Source organism: Olea europaea, chromosome 18, assembly GCF_002742605.1.
Source record: "Olea europaea var. sylvestris chromosome 18, O_europaea_v1, whole genome shotgun sequence".
Lineage (NCBI taxonomy): Eukaryota > Viridiplantae > Streptophyta > Magnoliopsida > Lamiales > Oleaceae > Olea > Olea europaea.
Window position 1 is genome coordinate 12,878,841 of NC_036254.1, and position 15,413 is coordinate 12,894,253.

Genomic DNA, 15,413 nt, shown 5'->3' on the forward strand with positions numbered 1-15,413 from the left:
AGATTTAAAGAAGAGTTCCATTAGGCATGTTTCTTCAGAATAAATGTATCAATGCATTTGATACCAAGCTGGCTTAACTATCACGGTATATGTCACGAACATCTGACTCAGCTAAATGTTCAAATGCTCTCAAGAAAAGAATATATGTATCTGAATTTGTTGCTATCTGTGTGGGATACGATATGGCTATTGTACTACCCAGCAAACTAGGAATTATAATGAAACTTGTTATTACCCACATATTGCAAAGCATCTTTTCCCTTTTCCTAGTGAACCCACTATGACGATAGCCACCTTGTTTGATCTTGATGGACCTGAAATTGGCTCATTTCTCACCCTAGACATCCTTGACAAACGTACGAAATTCTGTAAGGGAGAGAAGGCCTGTGGCTTTTGAGGTGATGTTGGTATAGGTGGTCGAGAAGGCTTAGGTAGACGTTGAATCTTCGTCGTCGCCCATTGCGGAGCAATGTTGGTAACATGAGCTGAAGGTGAAGGAGGAATAAAGAAAATCCGCATACAAATCAAGATCAAAGCAGAAGTCATCAAGTGGATGCTGAATCCAAGATGCTATCTCATCCTCCTTCACAAACAAAATTTGCGTCATCGTCATTTGTTCCACGCTACTCCAACTCGATTGGATTTTCCTAACCTTTGTGGGAATCACCGTCTCTCCTCCAACATCACAGTTCGCATCAGTTATGAAGTCCGACTTTTCTTCCAAAGATCGATAACAACAGTTGTTCTGCATAACTTTCTTCTATTGTCGGAGCCCAGAGAGAAATTGGGAGATGTTTTGGTGATAAGGAGAGAGAAATGGTGAGTCATGGGTTTAATAAATATTAAATAAATGATTAACCCCTGATTTGTGAAAAGAAAAGTTTAGGGGGTGTTCTCTTTGTATTTCAGTTTTGTGTTTTGAGTTTTGAATTCATTTTGAGTTTTGTGTTTTGAGTGTTTGTTTTGAAATTGTTGAAAATGCGTTTTTTTTGTTAGTTTCTCAAAACAAAAAAAAAACGAATTTTTTTTTTAAATTTTGAGAATCACCACAACACCACCTAAAATAATAATAATAATAATAATAATTTAATTTTAAATTTTTTTTGAAGTTTTGAGAAACACCACACCACATCCTCAAAAAAAAAAAAAAAAAAAAAAAAAAAAAGGGGGGGTTGGATTTTTTATTTTCATTTTCAAAAATTCGTTTTCGAAAACGGGAAAAAGAACACATTTTCATCGTTTTGAAAAATCGAAAACAGAAAACAGTCCGAAAACAATAAAGAGAACAGGGCCTTGAGCTTCGATATTTGAAATGTATACTTATAATGTAGGTTTTGGGTAATTTTGTCAATTAAGAATATAAGAAGCCCAAACAGTAAACGAGCCCAATCTCAAAAGAGAAGAATATCGGGAAAATTAGCCTAAACCCTATATATAAACTATACAATTCAAAATTAAGGTGGTATAGTTTTAATTTCACAAATCAGGTGATAATTAAAACTAAAATTAATAAATTAATAAATATCTTATTAATAATTATCCTAAATCTAATCAATTAAAATCTTTTCAAACAATATCATTATCATAACCATTCCTAATTATTCTCTCCACAGTCCCTATCTCCCTCAACATCTATCTTTCTCTCTCTATATTCTCTATCTTCCTCAACTAAACTGGGTCGGATTTACTGGTTAGAGAAAAAGGATGTGGTTAGTTCAACTGATTTGGAGTGGCGTAGGGAAAGTCTAAACTTACGAAGTTTTTTTCTTAATGTGATGATTTAGAGGAGCGTTGGAGCTGTATAGGTTATGATGTCACTAGATGCAACGGTGGATGATTAATTACGACGGCTTTACGATAGTGTTAGAAGGAAGGCCAGCAGCCGATTATCTCCTTCACCTATTCATCTGGCTTCGATCTCCATTATTCCCAATTTTTTCTTAGAAAGTAATTTATCTCTCACTTTCTTTTTTTATTTTAATTGCAACTGTTGGATTGTCAATTTGTCTCTGAACAGCTTGATTTTATGATTTGTTAGTTCCAATCAAATGAAGAATAACATAAATTAAATACGATACATGAATTAAGAGGTAGTAACTAATTAAGTTGCGTGGATTAGTTTTGACAGAAAGGAGAAGCTAATGGCATTGGGGTCAATAAATCTCTTTCCATGACTAAAGGGGTCAGCCTTCATGGCATTGTGGTGGTGAGATGATGATTTTTTTGGGTAGTGTTGATGGTGGCGGGCGAAATGGGTCTGATGAAGAATGGTTTTGACCAATTGTTGGGTAATTGTAACCAATAAAATGAATATTTTGTGATCATTAATAAATAATACGGGACCTAAAAATGTATGATTTGTGATTAAATTTATAATGTAACTTGTAATTTGTGTCTTTGAAATCGATAAATAAATCGTGATTTTTGTTGTTGGAGTGGTAGTCATGGTTTCCACATTTTGATGGTGTTGGGTTTTAGGGTGGTTTTTGTTGATGGTGCAGGTGGAGGTGATGGTGGTCTTTGCGGTGGTGCGGTGAGGATGGCGGTTGGGTTGACGGTGGTGGTGGTTATGAGTTGGATGGCGTGGGTTGAGGGTGTTTGTGATTGATTATTTGGTTGATTATGACCAATAAATTGGTTTACTTGCGACTAATAAATAATGTATGACTATTGTTTCGTTAATTGTGACCAATAGTCGGTCAGTTTAGAAAGAAATAATATATAATTTAAAATTGTGATTGTGACTCACAATATATTAAGTTGTGATCGAGAATTTATAACAAATAAATGAATTGTGATCAATAAAAGTTTTGATTTTGTGATCAATAATTGGTTAATTTGTAACAAATAAATAACTTGTGACCTAAAAATTGTGATTGTGACTCATAATTTATTAAGTTGTAAGGTAAAAATTAATTGTGGCTAATAATTTTGATAATTTGCAATGAATAAATGAGTTGTGATCAATAAAAGTGTTGATTTTGTGTCCAATGAATAGTCTGCGATCTATAAATTTTTTTATTTGTGACCGATAAATAATCTGTGACATATAATTTTTTTAATTTGTGACTGAGAAATAAGTTGACCAATAATTTGAAGAGTTGTGATCGAAAATTAATACGTGACATTAATTTATAATTTATGATCAAACTGTATAGAATTGTAACCTTAATATATTTAATTAATAAAATATATGTTTAATAAATTAGTTTATAAATAAAATTTAAAAAAAAAATCTGATTTTTGAAATTTAGTCATGAACACATAAGGTCATAGTTCATATGTTATGGGTCTCAATTCACGAATCACATGTTTGAGTTCACAAGTCACAGTCATTTCATATAAGTCACAAATCAGTATAAACGAGTCACAGATCAATATTAATAGGTCAATATCGTTTTGTAAAAGTCATGGATCAAATTTATAGGTCACATTTTATGTTACGAGTCACGGGTCACAAATCATAAGTTAAAAATCATATTTTATATGTCACAGGTCGCACGTTTATTGCCCAGAGAAATGAAAAAAAAAATTGTGGATTTAATATATTTAATTACAAAAATATATTTTGGATTAATTATTTCATAACTAAAATTTTAATAGTATTCAATTTTTGAAATTTCAAACTTTTTTTCTTAATTTTGGAAATTGATCATACGCAAATTCATCGCATCTGATTAGGTCACGGATTCAATAGAACTTGTCACTGATCACAATGTGCACAAGTTACAGATCTAATGGAACTTGTTACATATCATTGCCAAAAAAGAAGAGAAAATGAAAAAGGTGGTCGGCGGAAAGGTGAGTGGTCATCGAAAAAGTTGTCGAAACTATCGGAAAGTTCGTCGAAATATTTGCCTAACAGGATAAGTCGCCGAAAATTCGTCGGAAGTTGTCGGAGAAGCTGTCGGAACTGTCGTCGGAGGTGAGGTGGCATGGAGAGAGAAAGAGAAGGGTTTGATATGATGGGTGGATGGATTGGAGGTGAGGTAGGATTAGTAGATTAATTATACTAAATTATAATTAAATATTTAATAAATTTAATTATCACCTTATTTTTGAAAGATTTTTAGAAGTTTGTTAGTTTTGAAATGTGTTTTTTAAATTGAGGATTTACGTGGTATTCCCTAGAATATCAGAGTTAGTAGAAACCCATTACCCCAATTCTGTCTGACCCTTCAACATCCGGCAGCTAGAAATCGAACACCATTTTGCAGTCAAATTAGAAATCTTTGTTGTCCTCGTATTTCTACTTCTTCTCCGAGTCAAGATTGACAGAGTATTTTCTTGGCTGCTCTTACTTATATCTTGCACACTATTTTACTTTTTGGCTGGGCTTAAGCATTATTTTTGTGTACCTTCATATGTGGACTGTGGGGTTTGATTATGTTTGGAATTTATAATGTATTAAATTAATGTTTTCCTCTATTATTTGTGGGAGTTTTGTGTCACGTGGACAGTGGGTTTGATTATGTTTGGAACTTGTACTGCATTACATTAATGTTATGCTCTGATTTTTTGTGGGGATTTTGGGAATTTAGGACCCAGTCAAAATTGATTTCTGTTGAAGAAGTTGTAACTTGTTCTATCTTTGAAATTGGACTTTAGAATTGAAGGAGTTTAGTATTAAAATGCAGCTGTCCGGCCTTTGCTATGTTTTATTTTAGTTTGCATTAGAGTTAATGGTCTTTTAAAAATTTTCAGGTGTCTATAGTCTGTGGACTACTGAAAATAAATAGAGCATGGCTAACAAGAGGTTTGATTCATTTTGCACAGAAAAAACCTTCGAAATTCATTGTCCTTGGTTTTAAGTACTCACTATTTCGCCCCCAGATGTAAATCCTGGCTCCGCCACTAGCTACGCGTAAATTAATCAAGCATCTCAAGTAGGAAAGTCTGTACAGCTCTCAAGTTTAGATCCTATTGAGTTGAGGTTCTTTCTGGTACTTTCCATTCTTTAATCCTTGTGTTGTATTCATGAAATTTGCCATTTTACTTGTTACTTACCACATTGCTATCAATATGTTCGATTAAATGCCCCTGAATGAATTAAGTCCATTATCAAGAAATCAAAATAGTGTTTCATAAATTGGATCAGGAGCATATTATGGGTTGACAACAAAACTGTATGATTTGTGATTCTCCTTCTCAATTCAATTCTTTGTTTCTATTATTGTTTAGTCTCACTAAAAAAGTTGTTTTTAATCAAGTTCCTGTGTTTTATTTTACCTTTTCTATAGGCATAGACAAGGTAGACGCTGGTACTGTGATATATATGGCTGGTAATAAGCCTCGTGTTGGTAGCTTCTCGCGCAATTTTACCGCTGCATCAAATACAATATCGCAGATTCCTGGGCTTAAGCATGGTCCAAACGGCACTATGTTTCTTTCATCTGGAATACTGGATCTTGACAGTAATTTCTTTTCAACTTCTGTATGAATGGAAGTATGCAATTTGTTCCATCTCATAAAGTTAATTGGTTAATGATTTTTGTACATAAAATGTGACTTGCAGAGATTTTGGGAGGTGGATTTACGTTGGGAAGTCTTGTAATGGTTATGGAAGATCCCGAGGCACCACATCATATGCTGTTGATAAGAAATTTTATGTCTCAAGGGTTGGTTCACAATCAACCTCTTCTCTATGCTAGTCCGGCAAAAGATCCTAGAGGGTTCCTTGGTACTCTACCGAGTCCAATGTTCTCAAAGGATGAAAAATCTCGTGACCGTGATGCAGAACAGGTGCCCAGCGTTTTTCGTTAATCATACTCTTGAGCACCCGAATGTTAGTGCACATGAACTAATGAACATAGTGTTGGCATCTCCTGGTGAACATTTGCTCTATGTACTGAATTGTAGGAAAAGGGCTTGAGGATTGCTTGGCAATACAAGAAGTATTTTGAGGAACAGAATTCAGAGTTCCAGAGAGGTTAGCATACTCAGATTCTGCACTGTTCTCTTATATTCTCTTTTAGTTTCTTGTCGTTTTGATCTCCAGAATGATATTTGTTATCTGTTATAGGATTGTGTTTACCAACAGTATTTTGGCAGAAGCTCATCCTTGGAAGTAAGAAATAGAGATCTAACTAAAATGAGTAACTCGTTTATCCAAATCAATAGTCAAGGTTGATCTATTATTATGCTTACAAAGAGAACCATTATCAACGTATATGATACAACTGTATTATGGATGACTAGGTAGGCGTGTTTGCTGAACACAGCTAGTGAGGAAGGTTATGTATGAGAAAGGTCTGGGGAGAGTAATAACGGTTGATCAATTCAAATAAAAGAAGCGTCTGCTTATTTTAACAGTGCTAGGTGGACATAGTGCTTTGCATGTAGCTAGTGTTCCATGTGTGAGTGGATCCTAAGTTAACTGACTATTCTTATATGAAATAATTGAGAAAAATCATTAAATTACTCTTAAAATAGAGCTGACTAGAAAAAAGTTTTGATTGAATACAAATCAAGGAAAGAAATCAACTATGTAAGTTTGTTACTTTACACTTATACTACAAATTGAGCATATAATTTTTCACCTTATATCCTGATTCAGTATGCATAGCAATTTATTGAACCTCTTTTATTTGAGGAAGTTGGATCTCTTAATCTACGTTGATCTCCCTTTTATTTTTTGTATTCTTCTATTGTTTTGCTTGGAAACCTAACTTGAGTCTGATATTGGAATTCTTCTCTACAATGATACTTGAAGACAATTTTTTGGCTATTTGAATGATCTCATCTGAAAGGATATACTTCAGGAGTCGAAGAAGTGGATTTTAGTTTAATTAATTTTTCTCGTCACTTCATATTATAAAAATCAACAATGACAATTACAGAGAGAGAGAGAGATGGAATTGTAATAAATTCTAATCATATTAGAAGTATTTGACCTTTAACTGGACGTTAAAGGGACTAGCACAAACATGGACATGCGAAACAGTTGACGCGTAATTTTTCAAAATGGTAGGACACAGACTTGTCAGGACACGTTGAATTATATTCTTTAACTTATTTTGCCCCTTTTTGATCCCCAATTTTGGCAAAAATGCTTTTTAGAATATGATTTTGTTGCAAAATGTGTTGTTAAAAAATAAGGAAAAGTTTTATGTTTGCGTGTACAATTATTTTAAAATTATTTTATGGAGAATGTGTGGTTGAAAATGAGTTCTAAAAAAATAGGGGCCAAACACGGGTTTTTATATTATATCTTCATCTTTTTTTTTTTTCAAAAAAGTCACAACTTTTTTATCTTTGATTTTAGCAAATCAAGTTTTTTGAATTAAAGAAGTGGATATTTTTTATACCAGTATAACTTTGGGTTAAACTATATTTTACTACTACTGAAGAAAGATAATTGCATAATAAATAAAAATTTCCCTAATTTTAATTTTCAAAATATATAAAATGGAGCTTTCCATGCCTCGATGTGTTGAAGACATATACGTCTTGTATTAGGCTATAAAGAATATGAAGGTATGTTTGCCTTGTGTCTTCGAGGTCTGTCTTGGAGGTTTCCACCACACGTCCTAAACTTTAAAAAGTATCTGAAAAAATGGGACATGCCACGCTAGTAGAAGTATCCGTGCTTAGTAGAAAATGGATTTTATTTTTAAATTCTTACGTTTTTGTGTACATATCATAGTTAATTTTTAGCAACAATGGAGGTAGCTATATATGATACAATGATCTACATATTCAAGAAATTACGTAACTGAAACTTAAAGCTTAATTTAGGAATCCGTTTCTCGAAAATTAATGAGAAATTTGAATTTCTTTTAGAGTAGCTATTTGTGTCATAACCTATTCTCTTTGTACAGCACACTTATTCTTTAATTGGTTCTCCTATTGGTAAGAACTAAGAAGTTGCACAAGAAAAGATTGCACTTATAAATAAACAATTTTTAATGTACTGCAGATGAAAAATCTGAGTACTGCAATGATTTTGACTTGCGGAAGCCCCTAGAGAGGCACTTCTACAGTGGACAACAGATTGATTGCATTAGACTTGAAGATTCTGCTGATCTCACTACATTCCATGACCGTTGTTCGAGCTTCTTATCTCAAACTCCTAGGTAGTTGTTTAAACATTATAGCATGTATGAACAAGGCTCTTTGTACACTTGGTGCTTTCTAAAGAAACGTTTATGGGGGAGCTAAAGTTTTTGCTGTCAATGAGAGTGAATAAGATTATGAAGATCTTCGAAGATTACGGCTATATTACCATTATAATTGTACCATATATAGAACCAAAATCAAATTAAATATGGGTGGTGGAAAATATACGTAAAGAATTTAGGGGTTTTTGTATATATAGAGTATATGTATATATGTGTGTAGAGAGAGAAAGTTGTGTTCTACAATTGCGAGCTATCAAAAAAGACTGGCCATGAGAAAATCCAACCAAGGAAACGAGAGAAATTCAAAGGAATTGACTCTAATACCATATCAAATATATTCAATGAGACTCGATATCCCTCAATGTGAAAGGTTCTCTCATTTTATAGAACCAAAATCAAATTAAATACGGTAAAAGCAATCTATCTATATATGGTACAATTATAATGATAATATTGTCGTAATCTTCTACGATCTCCGTATCTTGTTAAATCTCATTGATATTTGCTAGAGCTTTTGAACTGTTAATGCAAAGTTCAGTGGAGTGTGGAAACATGTTGGACACATTATTTTATTGGTTCTAGTTGTAGCAATTGACAAGAGTAGCTGCAATATAATGAAAGCTAGCCCATGTTTAGTGCCCATTAGTTTTAAAAAAAATAAAAAAAAAAAAGTTGAATTGTATTTTTAGGAGAATGTGAGGTTAAAAAGTAGAGAAAAAATTTGGGTTTACGTGCAAAATATTTAATTTTGTGAATGTGTGGTTGAAAATGATCCTATAGCGAAAAGATATTTAAAACAATGGGCACCAAATAGGGGCTTAATATTATGTCGTAGTGTTACATTAAAGGAAAAAGAAATGCATGAAACAAAACTTAGAGTATGATCCTAATAACCAATATCCTACTTATTCTTCCATATTGCTATCTCTTTGATGTCCTATTTTTGATGTTAATGGTTCTAGCAACTGTAATTAATTCTGTGTATTTGATATGGTTATGCTAATTATTCAGTATTGATATTTTATAATTTTATTGGAATAATGAATCGTTGAGAAAAGTAAAAAAGATGACTGAACAGAGATAAATTGGAATTGTTTGTCAACTTGTTCTTGGATGATTCTGCTATTCTGATTGGTTGATTTTCAAATTGGAATTTTTGGTTTTTATATGTTGTCAGAAATGATAGGAACATTACATGTCCTGGTCGTATTGCCATTCAGTCACTAGGTGCGCCACAATGTGACTTTGCTGACAAGGTTAGGACTAATTTTCATGGAGTAATGTGATTTTTCTTTCGAAAGATTTAAGTTTTTATTAAATATTCCTAGACTGTTAGGAGGGTACTGGATGGACGACTGCATTTTTTAAGTTTGGCTGTTAAATTCTTTCACAAATGACCTGTGTATTATTTTGGTAGGAATGCGATATGCTTTCTTTTGTCAGATCTCTAAAAAACACCATACGGTCGTCAAATGCAGTAGCCGTTATCACTTTTCCGCCTTCCCTTTTTTCACCATCCTTTTCAAAGAGGTTGCAGCATTTGGCTGACACCTTGGTTTCTGTCAAAGCAATTCCAGGTGTGTGTTTGTATATGCGTTTTATGAGCTTGTTATTAAATATCACACCTTTTTGTGGGCTAATTATTTACAACCTATGCTTGAAATAGACGAGGACAAGGAACTGGCCAAGCTTCTTACAGGATATCAGGATATGGTTGGCCTCCTCAGTGTACACAAGGTGGCACGTATTAATACACAGGTTGCCTTTTCAGTTTGTTGTAGTTTTATTAGTTAGGTTGCTGTAGATTTATTACTTTGTTTGTGATTGTTTCTTTAAAACAAATTCTTTCCATTGGATGAATTAGTTGAATTTCAGGTCCCTAGTTAAGATTCTCATTAGTTCTTAAATGTAAACAGGTCCCCACAATTCTAGAGGCCACCACTTTCTCTATGAAATTGCAGAAGCGAAGATCGTTAATTTTGGAATGTCTAAACCAAGCCCCTATAGATGGTTCAAGCGGAAGCTCATATGCTTCTTCTGGAAGTTGCACTGGATCTTCTAAGACAGGGGCCCTCGACTTTTAGTTGGTACATGACTTCCCCTTCGTGAATTAGGAGATTAAGCTTATTGAATGCCACACCTGCACCAGTGTGAGAACGATGCACGTGTAAGTCAGATTTGATTCTACCTTCCTATTGCCTAGAATCTTATCCATTCTGCTATTAGTAAATTAAATATAAGGCAGAATCATGATCCGAAATGTTATTACTGATATGGAACAAGAGAAATATCATGCTTAAGTATGTCCTTTGGTCAGATAGATGAAATATACAACAGAATGATAATGGATTTTTGGTTACAAAATGAAGCCCTATTGGACCCGTATTATACTTTCATCTCCTTGATTTTATGGTGAAGAGATTATCTATAGACTTGTTCACCTTGAATATCTTAATATTTACAAAGAACCTATGAATAAAATTGTCTTTCTAACCTTCTACGTTTTACATAAAATAGGTGTGATAAATTATATGAAAGAAGAAATTTGAAGATGAAATCCTGTCATGTCTGTGTATTCTTTGAAGTAATGTTACTCATTGAGTTGAGATGATCATTGATCTCTATGAAACTATATTGACTCCTCATTTTACTTTGAAAATAGCATTGCTTATTCTTTTATAAGAGTGCTTCAAGAGATTCTCTCTATATAGAATATCTTTAAATAGAATTTATACACTTCAACATTGCTCTTTATATTGACTCCTCAATAGCATTATTCATTCTTTTGTAAGAGCGTTTTCAAGAGACTTGCTATTTATATGGAACATCTTTTATACGCTCCGACATTGCTCTTTAAATTGACAACTCATTTTAATTTTTGAAGGAAACATTTATTGATTTCTCATCTTATTTCTTTATATGTTAATGGTCAATTAATTTTTAACAATGATAAAAATAATTTATGAAGTGAAATATTCAAATATGTAGCTTATTAAATAAATTTATTATAAAATAAGAATGGAGTATGAGTTTGGCTCTTTGTAAAAATCGAAAAAAAGGTTAAAATATAAAGTTTCTTGAAACTTATTTTTAAGCATTGATTTTAAATTGGGTAATTGGCACAAAACGTCCTTACCTTTCAAGTCTATTGTGGAAAACGTCCCTACCTTTCATTTTTTGGCATTTTTGCCCTCATTTCAACCTTTCTTTGCGCTGGACGTCCTTCCGTCCATATTCCGTTAGTTTTTCCGTTAATTAAAGGGTAATTGGCACAAAACGTCCCTATCTTTCAAGTCTATTATGGAAAACGTCCCTACCTTTCATTTTTTGGCATTTTTGCCTTCATTTCAACCTTTCTTTGCGCTGGACGTCCTTCCGTTCATATTCCGTCAATTTTTCCGTTAATTAAATACAAAAAAACCTTTTTCTTTCCATAAACAAGGATAAAATTGTCCTCACCCACTTCACCCCTTTTTCCCGCCATCAACTTAGTCCATAAGTAACAGTAGCAGCGACATGAATCTGAAAATACTTTAAATGATTAAGTTAAATATAGAAAAAATATCGTGAACACATTATATTTCACAATTCCACAACTACTGTTGCTGTCATCTTGTGTCACTGGAAAATTTTAAAAAGACATTAAATGGGTAGTCAATTTATAATGAGCCAAAATGGTGAATGGCTCTTTTTGGCTCAATGGAGAAGATGAAGTTTTTGAAGTTTCTGTAATTATTTTTTTGTTTTTTTTTTTTGAAATTTTTTGACAATTGCTTCTAACTGTGATCATTAAGTGTAATTCATAAATTTTGTGTGCATTTTACCCCATTTGTAACATTTGTTTTCAATTTTGTGATTAGAAATTATGCGTTTATTATTTGTAATTTCAGAATTTTTAACATTGCTGATCTAAAAATACTATTCTAAACATATTTAAGCAAAAGAACTATTTGTGACTAGTGTTTGCAATGAATGTAACTATTCGTAACCATGTTTGTGCTTCAATCACATTGAATATATTAATGTTAAATTTAAATGATTGCGACTTGTGATGAATAATTTGTGACCTCTGCTCTACATATCCAGCTAATATGTGAATTGAAAACAATATGTGACCATTTTTATATGCATTAAATGCGACTATGTGACCAATGCTACATTCTGTGACCTATTCTATGTTAATAGTGTTTGTCTGTAACCATTTTTTGTTAATTGTAACCCTTTTTAACCAATTCAGTGTTGAATTTAACTTTTTGTGAGTAGGTTTGTGTTGGATGTGATTGTTTGTGACTTGTAATGTATTGAATGTGACTTAAGGTCCTATTGAGAAGAAGAAGTTAGCGTACGAGAGATCACAATTTATAAAATATGAAAGAAACAGTGGATATGGTCACAATTGTAGGACTTGTAACAATATGGTGCCATTTAACTAAAAAGATGATAAATTAAAGGCAAAGAAACAATCAAAGCAATTCAAATAGCTTAGTATATTTTTATTAATAACATCATGATATTCTTTATTGTTACAAGTCTATCATTTTATTCACGAATTGTATATTATTGAATAGATTGAATTAACATATTATTCAACTAAGATTTACTATTGATGCAAAAATTTTGAATTCATTATGTGCGTAAAAATTCATGTGTTGTGAATAGGATTCTGTATTCCATAAAATCTAAGCAAACTATAACCTGTTGAATGTGTTACATGACTAGGTTTAGTATACTAGTGACTATTTGTGAACAGTACTTCTCTGTAAACCAGGACTGTGTAAGTTATTATTGGTTGTAAGTCGACCTGTATTGATTGTGATTGTCTATAGTCATGTATTTCTTAACTCGCCAAATTTGTTATGACATTGAATACATGTGACCAGGTATGTTGGAGTTATTATTGTTTGTGACTATATTTGTGTAAGTTGTTATTGTTTCTGATCAGATTTGTGTAAGTTGTTATTGTTTGTGATCAGATCTATCTTAACTTTGATTGTGCGTGACCAGGTTTTTCTTAAATGTGTTTGCCTGTGAACATGTATTTCTTAATTGTGATTGTCTATGACCTAAATCGTCATAACTTTGAATATATGTGACCTGTGTTGTTTTGATTGTGGTTGTATGTGATGTTTATGTTAACATTGTTTTGTGATCTAGTATGTGAACAATACTGTTTGTGATCAATTTTGTATTAGTTGTGACTATTCAAGATCTTTTGTGTTAACTGTGACTCTCTGTGATGAGATTTATGTTAATTGTGACATCTGTGACCATGTTTATTTTCACTGTGAATGTTTGTGACCTATTGTTGTCTAACGGTGATCTATTGTTGTCTAACTGCTACTTATAATAATCAAAGACCAAACTACACGGAGAATTAAAGAGTAAATATTGTTGAGGTTGAAGATTAAACATTGTTGAAGAGTTGATCGATCATAAAATAAACACGATCTGTGGATGCTAATGCATAAAGTGTCTCTTAACACTAGGATACACTTTTAAATGCAAAATGCCTCATGCTTACACCATCCATTTCCAACAAATGAATAATCAAGAAATTTATACCCTAATTTAAGAGGAATAAAATACAGAGCCAAAACCAATACTTACCCTAAATGGGCAATCTAGTATTTTCTTGTTTTCATTTTCATATTTTATTTACGTTGTTCGTATAATGACTGAGGGAAGCTTTATATGAAGTAGCACAATAGAAGGAAAAAAAAAAAAAGCACTGTTATTCATTGACTTCAATTCACACTCCATATCGATGAAGAACAACTTTTCATGTCGGTGTTTCTCTTCTTACTATATCGCACTATCACCGCAACATTCCCTTACCTCAACTACCACCTCTGTACTGAAAGACATCATGCTTTGAAAATAAAAATTATACCTACAATTTCATGAATTGATTATAAGGTGTATCAACACAAGCAAAACTAAAAACTAAGTTATCCAAGCGTAGTCAAACATTTGCACAAATACCTTGCATACACAAATTTGTTCAATTACAAACTAAGCAAAACCCAATATCTGCCATATAATCACCAAAATTTACAAACAATATTCCCCAAAGTTTGTAATAAATATTAAGTTAAGTAGGAGGCGGACAAAGTTTTCAACCACAGAGACCAGTAGAACCAATTTGTAGTGCTACCACCACTACCACTAGCACTGCGACCAACAATCCAACACATAAATTCTAGGTCAACATTGGAGTTGAACCCATCCCAAAACTCCAAATACGTGCACCCTTAACCTAAAGTTCCAAATTCACTTCATTTTCACTAACACCTACAATCAACATTTGTATCGACACAGAAGAAGTTGAGAAAAAAAGGAAGTGTACACTCACAGAGAGAGAGAGAGAGAGAGAGAGAGAGAGGATTGTAGAATGAAAAATAAGCGAACTGTTAATCTTCTTTATCACCTGATTGGTGAAATTAAAACTGTACCACCTTAATTTTGAATCGTATAGTTTATACGTAGAGTTTGGGCTAATTTTTCCTAATTTGAATTGAAAATATGTTCTTTTTTCTTTTCTTTTCTCTTTTTAATGGGTCTCAAACAAACGCTAAGCATTGGAGTGCCATAGATTGGATTGTGAGACAATATAGTTCTTACATTTGGTAACTTGAGAAGAGTCGAGCATTTGTCTTCAGGTCTAGGATCCATGGTGATCAGTAGATTCAAGGAACCTTTCAATTGTTTTAGAAAACTATTAAGGAAAGAAAAATCCAAATAAAAATAGCTAGGCTGGAGTGTTAACAGTAGCCTAAAATTTGTCGGGTTAACAATGTTATTTTGACTTCCAAACCATGAACATGCATATTATACATGCAACTTTTGATTTAGACACCCTTCTGATGGACGATCCCAGGTGGGAAATTCAATTCCGTCCACTATCGTAGGATCATTCTTCGACTCATCCCCAAGTCAAACGTCATCTTGTCTTGCATTATCATATGACTATTACCAAATGTATTGTCATTTAAATAATCTTGTAGTTTTAAGTCCAAAAAATACAATAGTAGTCAGGGGCGGATGCCCGTGCTATATAGCCTATGTCCACCCCTGCAAATGTCTACTTTATTCTTAGTGTTTTTTTTAAATAAAAATAAATCCATGTATATTTATATTGTAATCCGTGCCCAAACTCAAGGCAATCGCAGTCATCACTTCTACTCGCATTATGTCCACTATCAAAATTATCTGTGTGTGTGTGTCAAGTAGACTGATAATATCCTCAATTTATTACGAATAACGCTTCATGCAAACAGCTAACTACATTTCATG

General features: G+C 32.8%; 1 protein-coding gene across 7 annotated transcripts; it reads left to right on the plus strand.

Annotated features, from left to right (window-relative positions):
- Nucleotides 1–1,588: 1,588 nt before the first annotated feature.
- On the plus strand, nucleotides 1,589–10,615 carry LOC111367507 (elongator complex protein 4). Of its 7 annotated transcripts, none has more exons than XM_022988415.1 (11): nucleotides 1,589–1,947; nucleotides 4,705–4,756; nucleotides 4,834–4,943; nucleotides 5,241–5,414; nucleotides 5,516–5,742; nucleotides 5,860–5,929; nucleotides 7,919–8,075; nucleotides 9,298–9,376; nucleotides 9,538–9,697; nucleotides 9,787–9,878; nucleotides 10,037–10,615. In XM_022988415.1, the coding sequence occupies exons 4-11, from the start codon at nucleotides 5,276–5,278 to the stop codon at nucleotides 10,202–10,204; spliced, it is 1,092 nt and encodes a 363-aa protein (XP_022844183.1). In that variant the 5' UTR covers nucleotides 1,589–1,947; nucleotides 4,705–4,756; nucleotides 4,834–4,943; nucleotides 5,241–5,275; the 3' UTR covers nucleotides 10,205–10,615. The 7 variants fall into 7 exon arrangements, with proteins under 7 accessions (XP_022844183.1, XP_022844186.1, XP_022844188.1 ...); XM_022988417.1 differs by lacking the exon at nucleotides 1,589–1,947 and adding an exon at nucleotides 4,131–4,279; XM_022988418.1 differs by lacking the exon at nucleotides 4,705–4,756 and having other exon boundaries at nucleotides 4,777–4,943.
- The last annotated feature ends 4,798 nt before the right edge of the window (nucleotides 10,616–15,413 follow it).